General features: G+C 47.5%; 1 protein-coding gene across 1 annotated transcript in view; it reads right to left on the reverse strand.

Annotated features, from left to right (window-relative positions):
* NUCB2 (nucleobindin 2) overlaps positions 1-16426 on the reverse strand; it is a 45897-nt gene that overhangs the window by 14232 nt on the left and 15239 nt on the right. Inside the window, exons 2-5 of the mRNA XM_032222572.1 lie at positions 15173-15313; positions 5833-5940; positions 3791-3917; positions 1161-1264 (exon numbers count right to left, since the gene is read on the reverse strand). Coding sequence (XP_032078463.1) covers positions 1161-1264; positions 3791-3917; positions 5833-5940; positions 15173-15313 — 480 coding nt within the window. The remainder of the gene's footprint in view (positions 1-1160; positions 1265-3790; positions 3918-5832; positions 5941-15172; positions 15314-16426) is intronic.

The following is a 16426-nucleotide window of genomic DNA, read 5'->3' on the forward strand; positions in this document are numbered from 1 at the left end:
AACAAAGTCCAGCTGCCTTTTGAAAAAGCACCTGGGGGACAACTATGCCCTTGATGACTGAGAATCTCCCTAGGCACAGACCTGTAAGGTGTGGACAAAAAGGGATGTTTTCTTGCCACTTAGCTGGGAAGAGGCGAGCCTTACCTTCCTCCTTCCCTCCTGCAGCAGGGACTAGCACAGTTTCCTTTGTAGAAGTCCGCCCTGTCTTTTTTTAAATTTTCTGTTCAACCACTCCTGATTCTCACAGACTGCCTAGAGAAGTTTTCTTGGGAAGGTTTTTCAGAAATGGTTTGTCATTGCCTCCTTCCTGGGGCTGAGAGGTGACTGGGCCAAGATGCCCATGGCAGGAATAGAACTTACAGTGTCCTGATTTCTAGTTTGGTGCCTTAGCCATTACTCCAAACTAGCTCATTCATTCATTTATTTCAGTTATACTTTTTATATCTGCAATTCTGTTCCCAGCTTTTTAATTTTTTTTTAAAGTTAAGTTTTAATTAATTAGTTTTTAGTTTTAATTAGTAAGTTAATTAATAATTGCAATTGTTCATTTATCTGTGGAGCAGATGTTAAACAAATATATACTTGATTAAATTTTAAAGCTATTCAGGATCTGCTGCATTGAAGAAGCTTTTCCTGCCATCACTGAATGGTTTTTATGTTGGCAAATGAGATTTCTAGCATTGCAAAATAAACTATGCTATTATTCGGAAAACTGAGTACATTTAAATTGGTTTCAATACTAATTAAACAGTCTGTTAATCCAGTAAAGCAACATTGGTTGACTAATACAAACTTAGTTCCAAGTATAACAAAATGTGAGAAGGAATTAAACGGGCTCAGTTTAAGGGTTTAAAGACTTAGTAAAAATATAAAGCTGCTTATATTGGCTTGAGAACATTCATTCCATGATGCACTCACTACAAGGAACACAAGCAGATGGGTAAAGGGCAGTTGTTAAGTGCACAAATCTTGTGTAACACAACATTATATGAGGGATCCAAATGGATTTCCAAGTTAAGATTTCTGAGATAATTATGAAAGGTGTTTTTTTAAAAATTAAGAGACAAAATTTCAGACCAGTATAGAAAAATATTTTTTTTAAAGAGAGAGAGAGAGAGAAAGCAAACAAGCATCTGAGAAAATATTTGCTGGACACTTACAGTTTTGATTAGCATGTCTAAATCTTTAACTTCAAAAGTGTGAGGGTTGTGATGGTTCAGATGCTCAAACTGTTTGAGAAGAGCTTGATGGTCTATGCCAGAATCTAAAGGAAACCCACACAAAAACAGAACCATGATGACTACATTGATAGATATAATACAACAAACACTGGACAGAATTCAAGAGGCAATTCATATTTTACGAAGACATTCATAACCTACAGTGTTCAGGAGGTTAAAACGGAGGTTTTAAATTAGATGCAAATTGACCAGGCAATATAAAAGGTAGGCCTCAACAGATTGTTGTTGTTGATGATGTTGTTGCTACTAGAACACAGACTCCAGATATAAAAACTGACTAGCCCAGATCTTGAATTGTTTTCAGTCAGGATGATAGGAATGGTGGGCTGTGCTGCTGGGGGTTCGCAGGGGTTCGGGAGAATCTTTAGCTAAGATTCTGTGCAGTTCAGAGAATTCCCAAATGCCACTCCTAGTTCGCCCTGCCCACAGCAGCACTCCCCTCCCAGGAGTCCCCATGTGCCCCATTTTGGATGCAGGTAAATGCAGGGCAGACACAGAGGCTCAGGGAGGGTGAAAAACGGGTGTACTGGACATATGGGAAGGGTGGAAATGGCGGCCTCCGGAGCCTGGGGAAGCAGTTTTCACCCTCACGGAGGCTTGAGTAAAGCTTCCGGAGCCCGGGAAGGGCAACCCCCTTCCCTGTGGTGCAGCAGGCTGATTAGGCCACACCCACTATGGCCATGCCCAACCAGCAACTGGGCAGAGAACCCCTTGCTAAATATTTTGAAGCCCAACTCTGGGTGGCTTCCTCCATGGCATGTGAGGATAACAGGGCTGCTCAGGACAGGCCAAATTGCTTGGGATGATTCTTTCCTTTAATCTGAAGACAATTCCTCAGGTGGCTTAATGCCTGCTTATGTGGAGATTACAAAAATCTCCTTGACCTTAACCAGAGGGACAAGGTGTAGAGAGAATGAGAATATATGCCGGTCAGGAAAAGCTATCGATAAGAGACAGAAAAACCTGTATAACTGGACTGCCATTGGGCTGTTAAGATTATGAATGAATGTAGGTTGCAAAGGACAGTGCTTGGGTGTTTAAATAAAAAGAAGGAATGTCCCAAGTGCTCTTAAAGTATGACAACATTTTTAGAGAAGAATGTCTCTACTTTTGCTACTTGTTGATATGCTATGCAATCCAAGCAAGATGTAGGCTTGCAGCAATGGTGGGTTCCGGATCCCGATGTAACCGTACCGGGTGCCATTGTCCTCCACATGAATATGCGCAGCATCTGCATGCATCTTACCATCCAGCGACGCCTCCGCGATGCTCCAGATGCTCGGCGGAGTATCACGCAGGCGCTGTACGTGCCATGCTCGGAGGCGCCGAAGAGTTTAAAGACAGGTAAGACGCAAGGGTGAGCCCTCCGGAGCACCATACTGGAACGGTACCCAGTGCTCCAGGCAGGCTCCGGTATGCCTGTACCGGGGTGTACTGCCTGCAACCCACCACTGGTTTGCAGCTACAAATTAAATTACTAAATTATCACGTTATTTTCCCACATATTTTTTTTTTTACATACACCAAACAATTTTTACTAAGGAAATAAAGGCACATTAACCATTTCCAAATAGGATATTATAATCTTAGCCCTCTCCAAAGAATTATGCTTTTTATGGGCCTCTCTATAAGATGAAGAAAATAGATTTTAAATTTAAAGTAATAATATTTTATTGGTAATATTATTTATTATACCCTATTTGTATATAGTCAACGAGTTTTAAAAACTGATATAAAATTTTCAGAATTCCATTAAGACAACGTTGGTTGGGGATGGAGTGCTTTCTTCCTATAGCCCACTTCATCTTCATAATATTTGAGAAGTGACCTGCAGTGTTATGTTTTTGGAATGGATTTTATCTAGTCAAAATAAGAGAAGGAAAAACAAATGTAAAAGGGATAATTGTGTAAATGGGCCCTAATTTTCCAACTTGGCTTTTGGTGTTGACATGCATGTATTTATGATGTCAATATGGAGAGGGTTTGCTATTCCCTTTGTCTGGATTGTTGCTTTTGGGGATTTTCCAGTTTGGTCTACACACCAAGAACTCCCTGGTAGATCATCTAAATGCTATTCTAGGTTTGATTCTGTTTAACTTTTTGAAATCAGCCAAGGTCACTTAATTTCTACCATCTGCTGTAGAGAAGATTAAAACTGTTTCACAATTAAAGTTGTCATTACACATGATGAATTTTCATGATTTGAACATATGGATTATTATCTGAAATACTGCATTCCTCCTATGCAAAGATTTGCTTGAATGGTTTATTTGAAAACTAACACAAAGCTACACGACAATGTCACAATGGAAACCCCTTCTTTAAACTGATTCAATTTCAAGCAATTTATTTTGCAGATGTTGTTTTCTTCAGAACAAGCTTGTCATTCTCACCAATGATTTTTGAGTAGAACAAGAATAAGTAATGAAGTAAAAAAAAAAACACCACAGGAACACAGTTTTATCTGATTCAAACACAGCTGTAAATGAAGGAGAAAATTGAAACATTATTGCCAATTCATCCATCCCTCCCCCCCTTTGTCTGCTTACCTTGATATGCATCAATCTTGGCTTTGATTAACATCCTTAATCTTGCAACTTCCTGCCTTTTCAGTTCATCCAGTTTTGTTCTCACCTTATGGCCAACTAAGTCTAGCTCCTTGCTTAACTTTCCACTCTGTCAATAATAACAAAGCATTGACATAAAAAGTCATTATTTTTCTAGAGGGCAATTTTATTGGTTACCATCTATAACTGGATGCACTAAGTAAAATAACATTCAACCACCAAGCAAAACTTTAAAAGCAATGCTCAGTCATGAGCATTGATAAGTTATCTTTTTCACTTAATAATTCAGTGGATATCAAACTGATTGAGAAGGTAACTAAATAGCATATCCCAAAGATTGGTGCACAATGATGTAACAGAGTTTATGCACAGTATTTATTTATTTAGTTAGTTATCAACCAATCAATCAGGCTTATATGGCTGTCCATTTCACCAAAGCTAACTTTGGGAGGCATACATTAAAAATAATAATTTTCAGCTTCTGGATGGATTTTTGAGGCACTACCCCCAAAGGCAGAACCTTCAGCAATAGCAACAATTTTCTCTGAAATATTTTAATAGACGTGGCACTAGCAATATTTTGAAGCAAATATATTTAGGCTGCAATTATGTACAATATGCAGCATCCTCTAGGTACATAACAATCACTCTGGATTAAACTGTCCTTTCTATATTGAACTGAAATCTTTGGAATGGATGACATCAAGGACACATGCTGCAATTTGGCTGTAACAAGTCATAACTTAATATTAAGATGATTTGGTTTATTAAAATGCATCCTGGAAAAAGTTGAACAATAATGTTTTCGTTTAACATTAATTTCACAGGTAGTTCGCCAAGATTATGTCTCAATTGTTGTTTTCATGCTGGGAGTCAGAAAGAAAAATCGTTTCTCACTTAAAGTGAGCTACTGCTTATTACTCATTGAACATCAAAACTACCTTCAACTGGCCTGCTGTTTCCACCTCTGGGTGAAATCCATCAGACAACAGGCAAAGTCGCATAGGAAAGTATGGATTAGTGGATATTTTAAACTGGATAAGATATTTGTTCCAGGGTGGTAGAAAAAAAATTGCATACAGGAATAATAAAAGAACTCAAGAAGATCATAGCATAGGAGTGCTATAAAGTATTTCTACAACTCTTCAAAATATTCCAGCTAGTATTGTAGTAGGTGCTTTGCACTAGAGGTGTACTGAATTTAGACATTGAATATGGCCCTCCATATATTGTTGAGCTTTCCCATCTCCCCTCCCCCCACCCATCCTGCCATTGCCTTCCCCCTCTGTAATAGGATTTTAGTGGTTGGCATTCATTTATTTATGTTTTATACATATACACATATACATACATGTGCATGTACATATACATATGTACATGCATACACATATGATTGTAAGCTGCCTAGCGTTACCCCTCTGGTAAGATGGGTGGCCAATAAATTTTATAAATAAATAAATCTTTCAGCCCAGCTCCCCAATCGTCATGCTGACCAAGTATTGGGAGTTGTGTTCAGCAATGGCCGAAGGCTACGTGATATTTAAGCTATGGATTGGGGAATAACCTGAACTTATACATAATACTAATGAATCATAGTTTACAGATCAGAATTGCTGGATTCAGATAATATATTTAATCAAATCCAGGAACTGTATTTTGGCTTTGCCATGTGAGAACCCAGTTGCTATTTGTATTGGTGCAAGTTAGGCAATGTAGATAAACATTGTTCAAAATTGCAAAATTTAAGAAGATTTCAAGGTAACTATTCCACGAGAAAAAGATGCATTGATCTTACACATTAATACAGGATCCAAAATAATTCATTTTAATTTTCTACTAGGAAACGGAGAATTCTACGTTTTGGTTTTTAGGCTTGTTTTTCCAAAAGAAGCTACATATTTAGTATTGTTTCAGAGACATGCTTATAGCAAGTGATTACATTCTCTCTCAGTGAACACAGGGAAAGTCAAACCACAGATCTCATTATTTTCATTTTATTAAAATTTGCTAGTTATTATACTTACTTTTATTTCCTCTATGTTTGCCGTTTGGAGTTTTTCTCTAAAATGTGTGTCTGTCTCCAAAACTTCTATCACTTGCCTGAGATAGGCATCATAATACAATCCAGTATCCTTTAAGATATACATATAATTACCATTAGTAATTACAATTAAAAGTAGAGACAGGGATAAGAAATGTTGCTTTATCTTTAAAAATATTTCATCTACAGTAGGTGTTTCTTAGCCTTCCAACAACCAATTATCATCTTTTGTTGTTCATTGCTGAAGGCGTAGAAAATTAACACAGCAAGAATTAATTTTAAACACAGACACACATCCTACAAGTTCAGTTCAGGGGTAAGCTCCGGGGGGTTCGCACAGGTTTGGGCAATCCTCTAGCTAGGATTCTGCCCAGATCGACAAATCCCCAAATGGCACGCCTGGCTGGCCACACCCACCCTGCCCCTCCCCTCCCCTCCCAAGAGTCTTTAAGCAGCCCGTTCATCATGTCAGGTAAGTGCAGGGTGCACACGGTTGCTCAGGGAGGCGGGGAAACGGGCCTACTGGACATTCTGGAAGTGTGGAAACACACCTGTTTCCGGTCTCCAGAGCCTGGGGGAAGAGCTTTTAGTCATCCTGGAGGTTCGAGGAAAGCCTCCGGATCTTGTGGAGGGTGAAAATGCCCCCCCCCCAGTACAGGTGGCTGACTAGGCCATGGCCACCATGGCCACACCCACCTAGCAACGGGGCAGTGAACCCGTTGCTAGAACTTTTGAAGCCCACCGCTGGTTCAGTTCAATATGAAATGCCAAGTTTTGGATTTCACTGGAACCTACAAAGAAGAAAATATTTTTCTCTCTGAAAACATAAGTCAGACTTCCCCAAGCTCATGCTAATCTTTCTAGGTTTGAGGAACTGATCTTGCAGTTCCAACACTTTTTAAGAGTCAGATTGCTTTGAATGTTTTTAGCCTGCTTTCCTTCAGAAGCAAGTCACGTTTGGCAAGTCTTATTCAATGCATTAACCCTTTCTTAAAATGTTTCTGCCAACAGAAAGCAAAGGCCTGCTTGTCTAACTTTGGCCTAACAAAGGCCAACTTTGCTTAGGAAAATAATTACAACCTCTTCCACTTTGCAAAGAAGTCCATAAATTTAAACCAAACTTTGTATTTTTTTCCCTTAACTAAGCCAATCTCCATGTAAAAATTTCAGGACCAGAAGTGAGAGGAGAGGAATTTGACCAAAATCAAGGATCCTGTGGTTTTTATCAAAAAAAGATTAGAACCCGTCAAGCTCCACCATAAACTACAGATAGCCCTCGTTTTACATTCCTAATTGGAATCAGGGTTTCTGTCGTTAAGTGAAGCGATCATTAGGTGAAATATCATGTGACTGCGCTGCTTTGCAGTAGTAGATATGGTAGTCTCGGTTGTGATCATTAGGTGAGAACTGTATGGTCATTAAATAAGGATTTCACACTTCCCCTGCCCTGCATGAACTGCCACCTTCATCCCTCTGCCTCCTCCCCAGCCAACCCTGGAGAGAGAGAGCAGCCTTCAGTATTTGAAGGTCTGTCCCCCTGCCCTGCTTGCCTCCACTTCAATTCTGCCCCCCCCTGCTTAATTTCCCCATCGCTGACCTTTGAAAAGTATTCTTTTTATCCCATAGGATGGGAATAGCTCAAATTCTAGCACTCACAAATGTTTGTCACTTAACATTCAATGACCATTCAAAGTTATGACCAAACTGAACAAGTGGTATTTTGAATCAATCCCCAACATTATAGCCATTGCAGTCACATGAATAAAATTAGGGCAATCGGCAACGCACTTGCATTTATGACTGTGTGTGCGTTTCAACCTGCGTTATCTCCTTCCCCATCTCTGTCCTTTCGGCTCTCCTGCACTCCGCCAATGATGCCTACCACTACTACCCCCCCCCCCTCACTGCACCCAGCTGATCTTTACCATCTTCTTTCCCTTGCTGCTGGCCCTGCATCCAGGCACCGGATAAGGGTGCAGCCTCAAGATATGCACCCTGTGAACATGGCAAGGTGGCATTGCCAGGCTTGGTTATAAAGAGGGAGTCATGAGGGGTTTGCAAAGCCTCAAAGGTGTTGTACGGTGCCTATAGTTGCTGCCCACACCACCACCCTGTTCCTTCCACAGTCAGGCCCAGCAAGCTGCCTTTAACAGACAAAAGCTCTGCCATCCTCCTATGCTTCCTGTACAGATCTCAGAGTTGCGCCCTTGCCCAGCACCTGGATCCCAGGGCAGTAGGGGAAGGAAGAAGATGGCAAAAGGCAGTTGGGGGTATGGGGCAGTAGGGCAGGTTGTGGCAGTAGCGTGCAGGATGGAAAAAGGGCAGAAACAGGGGGAGATAAGGGGGAGGGGATTGAAGCACACACTGTGGTTATACGTAATTGAAGACAAGGTGCCCAAAAGTTAAGCAAATAACTGCAGAGGCACCACACTGGCCATAATTTTGAAGACTGGTTGAAATTACCACTAATTCAGCAATGTCATAACTTCAAACAGTTGCTGAATGAATGGCTGTTAAGGGAGGACTACTGCACATGCTAAAATCTGAACTAATTCCACCCTGAATGTGATTTTATTTATTTGTACCCACTTTAATTATTTTTTGCAAATAAGGCAGTGAGAAAGGACGTTGGTCTTACCTGAACGTCTATTTTCTGATGGGAGGAGGGAATGGTCACACGTGGGTTTTATCACAGCCTGATTGGTCCAAGGCTGAGAGGAAATCTATAAATACCGGTGCCTGTCCATTGCTAGCCCAGATTCTCGAACATGAACGGTACAACTGAAAAACAAGAAACAACACAACAAACCCCGGGAAACACCCCCCGGGCCCTCCCCTTGGCCCCAACAGACAGAACTCAGGGCGGGTTGTGACCATTCCCTCCTCCCATCAGAAAATAGACGTTCAGGTAAGACCAACGTCCTTTTTCCAGAATGGGAGGAGGGAATGGTCACACGTGGGACATACCCAAGCTAAAGTCCCAGGGAGGGAGAACAGGAACTCTAGGAACCAAGGGGAGCCTCAGCTGCCACCCCCTGTAGGACCCTACGACCGAAAGACGCGTCCGCTGACGCGAAAGCATCCAGACGATAATGCCGGATGAACGAGGTTGGAGAGGCCCAGGTAGCCGCCCGGCAGATGTCTTCAAACGGGGCCCTCGTGGCCCACGCTGCCGAGGTTGCCGCGCTCCTTGTAGAGTGCGCCGTGACGCCTGACGGAACCGGCCGCCCTGAGGCCACGTAGGCCTCCGAGATGGCCTGACGCAGCCAACGGCCGATGGTAGCCGAGGACACCCTCGAACCCAGAGCTCCAGGTAGGAAGGAGACAAACAAGGCCTCCGACTTGCGGAAATCCTTGGTCCGCCAGAGGTAGATCCGCAAGGCACGGCGGACATCCAGACGATGCCAAAGACGCTCCCTGTCAGTGGACGGACTCGGGCAGAAGTCAGGCAGGACGATCTCCTGAGCCCTGTGAAAGGGGGTATTTACCTTGGGGACGAACGCCGGGTCAAGGCGAAGGACCACTCTGTCCTGGTGAAAATGACAGAGGTCGTCCTTACAAGACAGGGCGCCCAGCTCGGATATACGCCGGGCGGAAGTGATGGCCACCAGGAAGACCACCTTCAGTGATAAGAAGCGCAAGTGCACCGAGCGGAGAGGTTCAAACGGGGCTCCCGTTAATGCCTTGAGGACAAGCGGAAGATCCCACGTGGGGAATCTATGAACGGGGGGAGGCCTGAGATTTGCCGCCCCCTTGAGGAACAGCTTGACCAGAGGAGACTGGGAAAGAGAAGAAGATCCCGCCCCCCCCAAGACCGAGGACAGAGCCGCCACTTGGCGACGCAAGGTGTTTTGCGAGAGCCCGTCCTCCAGGCCCTTCTGAAGGAAATCCAAGACGTTGGGGATGGTGGCTCTGACGGGAGAGATGCCCTTGGGGGAGCACCAGCGGACGAACGCTGCCCAGGTGGAGTTATAAATGCGGGTCGTTGAGGGACGACGGGCCGCCTCGATGGTGCGAATGACCCCGGAAGACAGATGAGCCCCCCTTAGAAGCCGCCGTTCAAGAGCCAAACGGTCAGCTGAAGCCACTGAGGCTCTGGGTGAATCAGGGCCCCCTGCCGTAAGACCACCTCCCCCTGCGGAATCCTCCACGGGGAAGTCACTGACAGCTGAACCAGGTCCGCAAACCAGGGTCTCCTGGGCCAAAACGGGGCCACCAGAATGACCAGGGCCCTTTCCGTCACCACCTTCCTGACGGTCCCCGGGATGAGTGGAATGGGGGGAAAGGCATAGAGGAGGCCCGGGGGCCACCGGCTCCTGAGGGCATCCGTGCCCTCTGCCGAGCTGGATTGGAAACGGGTGAAGAAACGCGGGAGTTGTGTGTTCTCGGGAGACGCAAACAGGTCCACCCGGGGGGACCCGAACCGACAACAGATCTCCCGGAACAGCGACGGGTGGAGTTGCCACTCGCCGTTGTCCAGAGTTGCTCGACTGAGCCAGTCCGCCTGGACGTTGGAGAGTCCCGAGATGTGCTCCGCCACCAGGGACTGTAAGTGTTTCTCCGCCCACGACCCCAATCGCAGAGCCTCCAGCCAGAGGGCTCTCGAGTGGGTCCCGCCCTGACGATTGATGTGCGCCTTGGTGGCCACATTGTCCGTCAGGAGGAGAACGTGGCTCCCTTCCACCGAGGAGCGAAAGTGACTCAGAGCCAGACGCGCGGCCTTCAGTTCCAGCCAATTGATGTTGTGACGGAGGTCCGAGGCCGTCCATCTGCCCTGAGCCATCCGAGAGCCCACCAGGGCCCCCCACCCGAACAGACTCGCGTCCGTGGTGACGGTCACCCTGTTCGGCTCCCAGAACAGACACCCCCGCTGGATGGCCGGGGAGAGCCACCACACCAGGGATGCACGGACTCCCGTCGAGATGCGGAGAGTCCGAAGGGAATTGCTCATTCGTCCCCTCTGATAGGGGATAAGCTCCCATTGAAGGGGCCGAAGATGGAGTCTGGCCCACGGGACAATCCCTATGCAAGAGACCATCTTGCCCAATAACTGCGACAGAGAGAGGATGGAAACGGAGCGCTTTGTGCGAACGCTCTCTGCCAGCCGACGAAGGCTGACCTGCCTCTCCTGAGACAGACGCACCTCCCCCAACTTGGAATCTATGACTGTCCCCAGATGCAGAATGCGAGTGGAGGGAGTGAGATGGCTCTTTTCGAAGTTTACCGAGAACCCCAGGGCCTGGAGGCTTCGAATGGTAATCTGAAGATCTGAAACGGCCTGAGACAGGGAGCCCGCCTGAAGCAAGACATCGTCTAAATAACATTGGAGGCGGACCGGGACCGATCTCAGATGGGCCGCCAGAGCCGCCAGGACCTTTGTGAAGGTCCTCGGGGCCGAGGCCAGGCCGAAGGGAAGAGCCCTGTACTGGTAATGGTGGGGCCCGTGGGAGAACCTCAAGAACCGGCGATGAGCGGGCAGGATGGGGATATGAAGATAGGCCTCCGTGAGATCCACGGAGGCCAGGAAATCGCCTTTCCTGATGCCCTGAAGGATGGACTTGAGCGATGACATTTTGAACCGCCTGTAGACCAGAAACCTGTTCAGGCGCTTGAGGTCTAGAATTGCTCTCCAACCCCCCGTGCTCTTCGGGACCACGAAGAGATTTGAGTAGTGGCCCCGGCCCCGTTCCCCTGCGGGAACCGCCTCCACCGCATGGATTTCGAGGAGGTGGGCGATCGCCTGACTCATCAGGCGGCGGCGCTCTCGACTCCGGGATGGAGGGAACGACCGAAAGAGATTTGGAGGAGTGGAGAGAAATTCTAACCTGAGCCCGTAACGAACCGTGGCTCGAACCCAGGCGTCCGACGTGATGTCGTCCCACCGGTCCGCATAAAGAGCGAGGCGGCCGCCGATGGGATGACTCGGGTTCGAGTCACTTCCCCCTGCGGAAGGGACGGCCGCCTCCCCCCCGAAAGGGCCGCCAAGCCTGGCCCTGGAAACGGCTCCTGTCCTGGAAGGGCTGCCCCAAGAAATGCCTGTCAGAAGAGAAAGAAGAGAAGCGCTGGTTATAGCCGAAGTTAGGGGCCCTATACCGTTGCCTACGGAAGGGACGTGACTTGTTCTCGGCCTTCTTAGCCGTGGAGGGTAGGACCTTCTTCTTGTCCTTATCCTCCACGAGGATGCGAGTAAGAGCCTCCCCGAAGAGATCGGGCCCCTTGAAGGGGGCAGCCGCCAAATCCCATTTCGCTTTGTTGTCCATTTGCCAATGGCGCAACCACAGGAGCCTACGGGAGGTGACCGAGGTGGCCAGGGCGCTAGAAGCAAACTTGACCGTGTCCAAGGTCGCGTCAGCTGAAAACTGACACGCCGCCAGAATCTTGACCAGATCCTGATGGATCCGGTCCTCCTGTATGGGAATGCGTGCCTGCAGCTTCTTGAGCCACATGACCGTGGCACGATTAAAGTAGGAAGCCGAGGCCGCCACCTTAATGGCCCACGCTGTGGCGTTGAAGTTCTTCCGCAACGTAAGCTCTGCGCGCTTATCCTCCGGCTTCATCTTATCTGCCGCATCGCCCGACACCACCGGGGAGGAGGACACCAATGCGGCCACAGGGGTGTCAACCGTCGGGAGCTGAATGGCCTGAGCAAAGGTCTGCTCCATGTTATAATGCCGACGGTCGGTACTACCTGGAGAAGAGAAAGTGGAAGGTTTAGCCCACTGGTCGGTCAGAACCTCTAGGAACAAGGGAGGGGCAGGGATCTCTTCCTTGTTGGTGGCCGTGGCAGAGAACATGACCATGTCGGGATCCCTTGGGGGGGGCACAGAGGGATCCCCAGTTCCGACCTTGGTGGTGTGCCTCGCCTTATCCAAGAGAACTTTAAACAAGGCGGGCATAAATAGGACCTTAGAAGAAGGCTCCTCCGAAACAGTGGTATTCTCATCATCTGAGAATCCCATCTCCTGGGGTAACTCCCCCCCACCCAGGAAGGAAGCCTCACTGATCATGGAAGGGGAGGAAGCCCGAAACTGAGCCCTGTTCAGCCCCCCATGCCTAGAGTAAAGGGAGCCTTTGTCCCGCTGGGCAATGCCCCGAGTGATGGCTGCCGAAATAAGCCTCTTAATCCCTTCAGGGAGATTATCCAGATCCTCCACATCCCCATAAGTAGAAGCAGGGCCCTGAGGAGCCAACCTTTCGGGGGGAACAGGGGCCTCTGGACGTGCCCTCCAGAGGATCATCTATGGGGGATGGAGAACGCCCCCTCCTGGAGAAGGCCTGCGACCTACCAGGGGAGCTGCATGAAGAAGCCGGGCTAAAACCTCTAAGTAGAGACCTTTCTGAAATGGGCCTAACAGGGGACCTGGATCTGTCCCGAGATAAAGGCTTGGAGGACTGGGCCTGCCTTTCTGCCCTGGCAAAGGTCCTTTCCAGCGCCCTATGGCGAGCTGCCTCATCCCTAGAGACAGAACTGGAGGGGCGCCTTGAAGAAAGGGATCTCTGAGGGGGAGCCCCCCTCCCCACCTCCCGATCCAAGGCCTCCTCACTCCCAGTAGGGCCTGCCCCTTGCCCCTGGGGAATCTCCGCTCCCTCGTCCATGCCCCACTCACGTGTCTGACGAAAGGAGCAGGAATCGGCCTCCAAAGTCCCACCTGAGACCAGGGCCTGAAGCCTGTGGGGAGACCTAGGCTCAAGGCCTCTCACTAGGCCGCACTAGGCCCGTCAATAAGGCAAGGCCTCACGCACGTGGCAGCCTCCAAAATGGCCACCGGAACTCCGTGCGCGGGAGAAAAGGGCTGGAAATAATCACCAGCAGCCCAGCCAGGCTTCTAGCCGGCTTCACTTTAAATTGAGCAGGGAGAGCCGCTCTCCCCCCCTGCTCTGTCTCCCCGGCAACACAAACAAAGGAAGCCTGCAGCGAGGGGCCCCCTCCGGAGCGATCTGCAAGCTGGAGCCTCGAGGCTTAAAGTTTCACTTTCACTTTCCTGCTGCAAAAACACAGCCTCTTCAAGTAGTTTGAACGAAGCAGTTTGAATGCTGCAAAAAAACAGCCCCTTCAAGTAGTTTGAACGAAGCAGTTTGAATGGAACCGCACCCCCGCACCCGGGGACGGGCAAAGGTTCCTGGCCTGCGGGGGGGAGACTAGTGCCCCACTGGGCCCTCCCCCAGCCGCCCGAGGCAGAGATCTGTCCCTTGGGGCCGCAGCAGATCAATTTAGAATTTGAATTTAAAGTGCCCAATTAGCCAAATAGGAATCAGATTGAATAGAACTCACCCAAAAGGAGAAAACAAACAGAACCTATCCAACTACTCTACAGCTTGGACCAGGCTGAGAGAGAATCTGGGCTAGCAATGGACAGGCACCGGTATTTATAGATTTCCTCTCAGCCTTGGACCAATCAGGCTGTGATAAAACCCACGTGTGACCATTCCCTCCTCCCATTCTGGAAAATGCATCCAATACACCTTCTTTCTCATACTCCCCACAACAACACAACTCTGCGAGATGAGTCAGGCTGAGAGGGAGTAACTGGCCCAAAGTCATCCAGCTGGCCTTTCATGGCTAAGGTGGGAATTGAGCTTATAGTCTCCTTCTTTCTAGCTTGGTGTCTTAATCCACTGGACCAACCTGGCAATAATCAAGTACACTTGTTGAGAAATAATCTTATAGCCTAGGACAATGTTTTAAACCTCACTGTCAGGCCTGCAGCTATATCCCTTTTAGGATCTTTGGCCGGCCACCCTCTCTCTTATTTCACTATGCTGTTTCATTAGTGTAGTAGTTGGGAGGGGGAAATAGAAAGGAGTAGAATTGTGGAATGTGTTGTTGTCATTCTTTTCTAGAAACCCAAGGTCATCTTTTGTCTCTGCACCTCTGCACCTGACCAGAAGCAGCTGGGTGGAGTTGCCAGAGTGAAAGAAGAAGATTGGACCATGTGATGGATTTGTGGGTGTGGGGACAAGATCATGAACTTTCAACTGGGTGGGAATCTGATGTAACTTCCAGAATTGGGATTCCACATGTGCTAAGATGTCTGATTTATTAAATTGGAACTTTAAGGATTGTTTTGCCTTGGACTCTGATTTAATTCTACATGATACTTGGAGCGCTGACGCTCACTTTGCTTTTATTTAACTTTTTTTTGTCTTGTCTTTCTTTGGCTCTAATATTTTCAGAACCCAATAGGGAAATATCTAGATGCAGCTACTCTGCATGCCACAGAGGATCTAACCACCGGTAATGTATTACATTCTAGTCTGAAATATTGCATTGTTGTAAAAGCCACTATTAAGAAAACCATATTTGATTTAATGAAATGACTTACCGGATTATCTACTTTTCCACTGTCTTTTTCTTCCTCCTGTACTTTTGTCTTGTCTACATCTATTGGCACTGCTTCCAATATAATTACAACATAGGTCAGCAGCAAAACACATTGTTGCAATAAAGTAGTTCTCCATCTTATCTGAAATAAAACAAGATACCACTGAGCAATTTCCAGTATTATGCACTGTACTTTTCCCTGCTTTTCCCAGCGCCAATATGTGACTCCACCATAATATTCTGCACTGGTCTCGCCTACGTCAATCTCTATAAGATCCTTACAACCAGTGGTGGGATTTGCACCTATTCAGGAGAACTGGTTGTTAACTTTTTAAACAGTTTGGAGAACCTGTTGTTGGAAAAAAGTCTTTTTTTTACACTTTACAGGACTAATCCTGTAAGGAAGGCAGGAAGGAAACATTATGCTGTTGTTTCTAGCCTAATATTTATTGCCCTGCTTAGAGAAACTGCCTCTCCCATTAACCTTTATTACATTGTAACAACTAAGGCCAATGATGGCGAATCTTTTCAACACTTGGTGCCGAAAAGGAAGCGCGCATGCATGTGGCATTGAGTGCTGAAAAGGTAGCACTTCGCACACGCGCTTCAATCACGCACGCAAGCTCATCTGGCCACGACCAGGAAGAGGAGCTGCCCAGGGAGCATGCATGCGCCAGAAAATGTATTTCTGGTTTCGGGCATGCACAGGCTCACCAGCCAGCAAGTCTTCTGGTTACTGCCATGCATGCACCAATCAGCTGGTCGTGCATGCTCATGTTGGAAAATGGAAGACCAGCTCTACCGGTTTCCAGCCCGCTGCACCAACAAAGACCAGCTGATCGTTGTGTGCATGTGCATGCCAGAAACCCAGATGAGGAATAGGCGACACCGCATGTGCCAGGCAACATGGCTCCACATGTCACTTCGGACACACATGCCATAGGTTCGCCATCATGGGTTAAGGCCATCAATGTGAGTGACGTTGAGTTGGCACGCCCACCCAGTCACATGACCACCGAGCCATGCTGACCCAACTGATCATTACAGCAGAGAACCCGTTGTTAAATTATTTGAATCCCACTGCTTACAAACATATCACACTGAAACTGGCTACAATGTGCAGCACACCTCTGCAAACTAGGTTGTTTCCCACCCACACATAGGCAGGAGGTGTGCGTACATGCATGGCGGAGCTGAACTGGGGCAATGGCTCGCATGCCCACAGAGAGGGTGCTGCATGCCATCACGGACCAAG

The sequence above is a fragment of the Thamnophis elegans genome, chromosome 1 (assembly GCF_009769535.1).
Source record: "Thamnophis elegans isolate rThaEle1 chromosome 1, rThaEle1.pri, whole genome shotgun sequence".
Taxonomy (NCBI): Eukaryota; Metazoa; Chordata; class Lepidosauria; order Squamata; family Colubridae; genus Thamnophis; species Thamnophis elegans.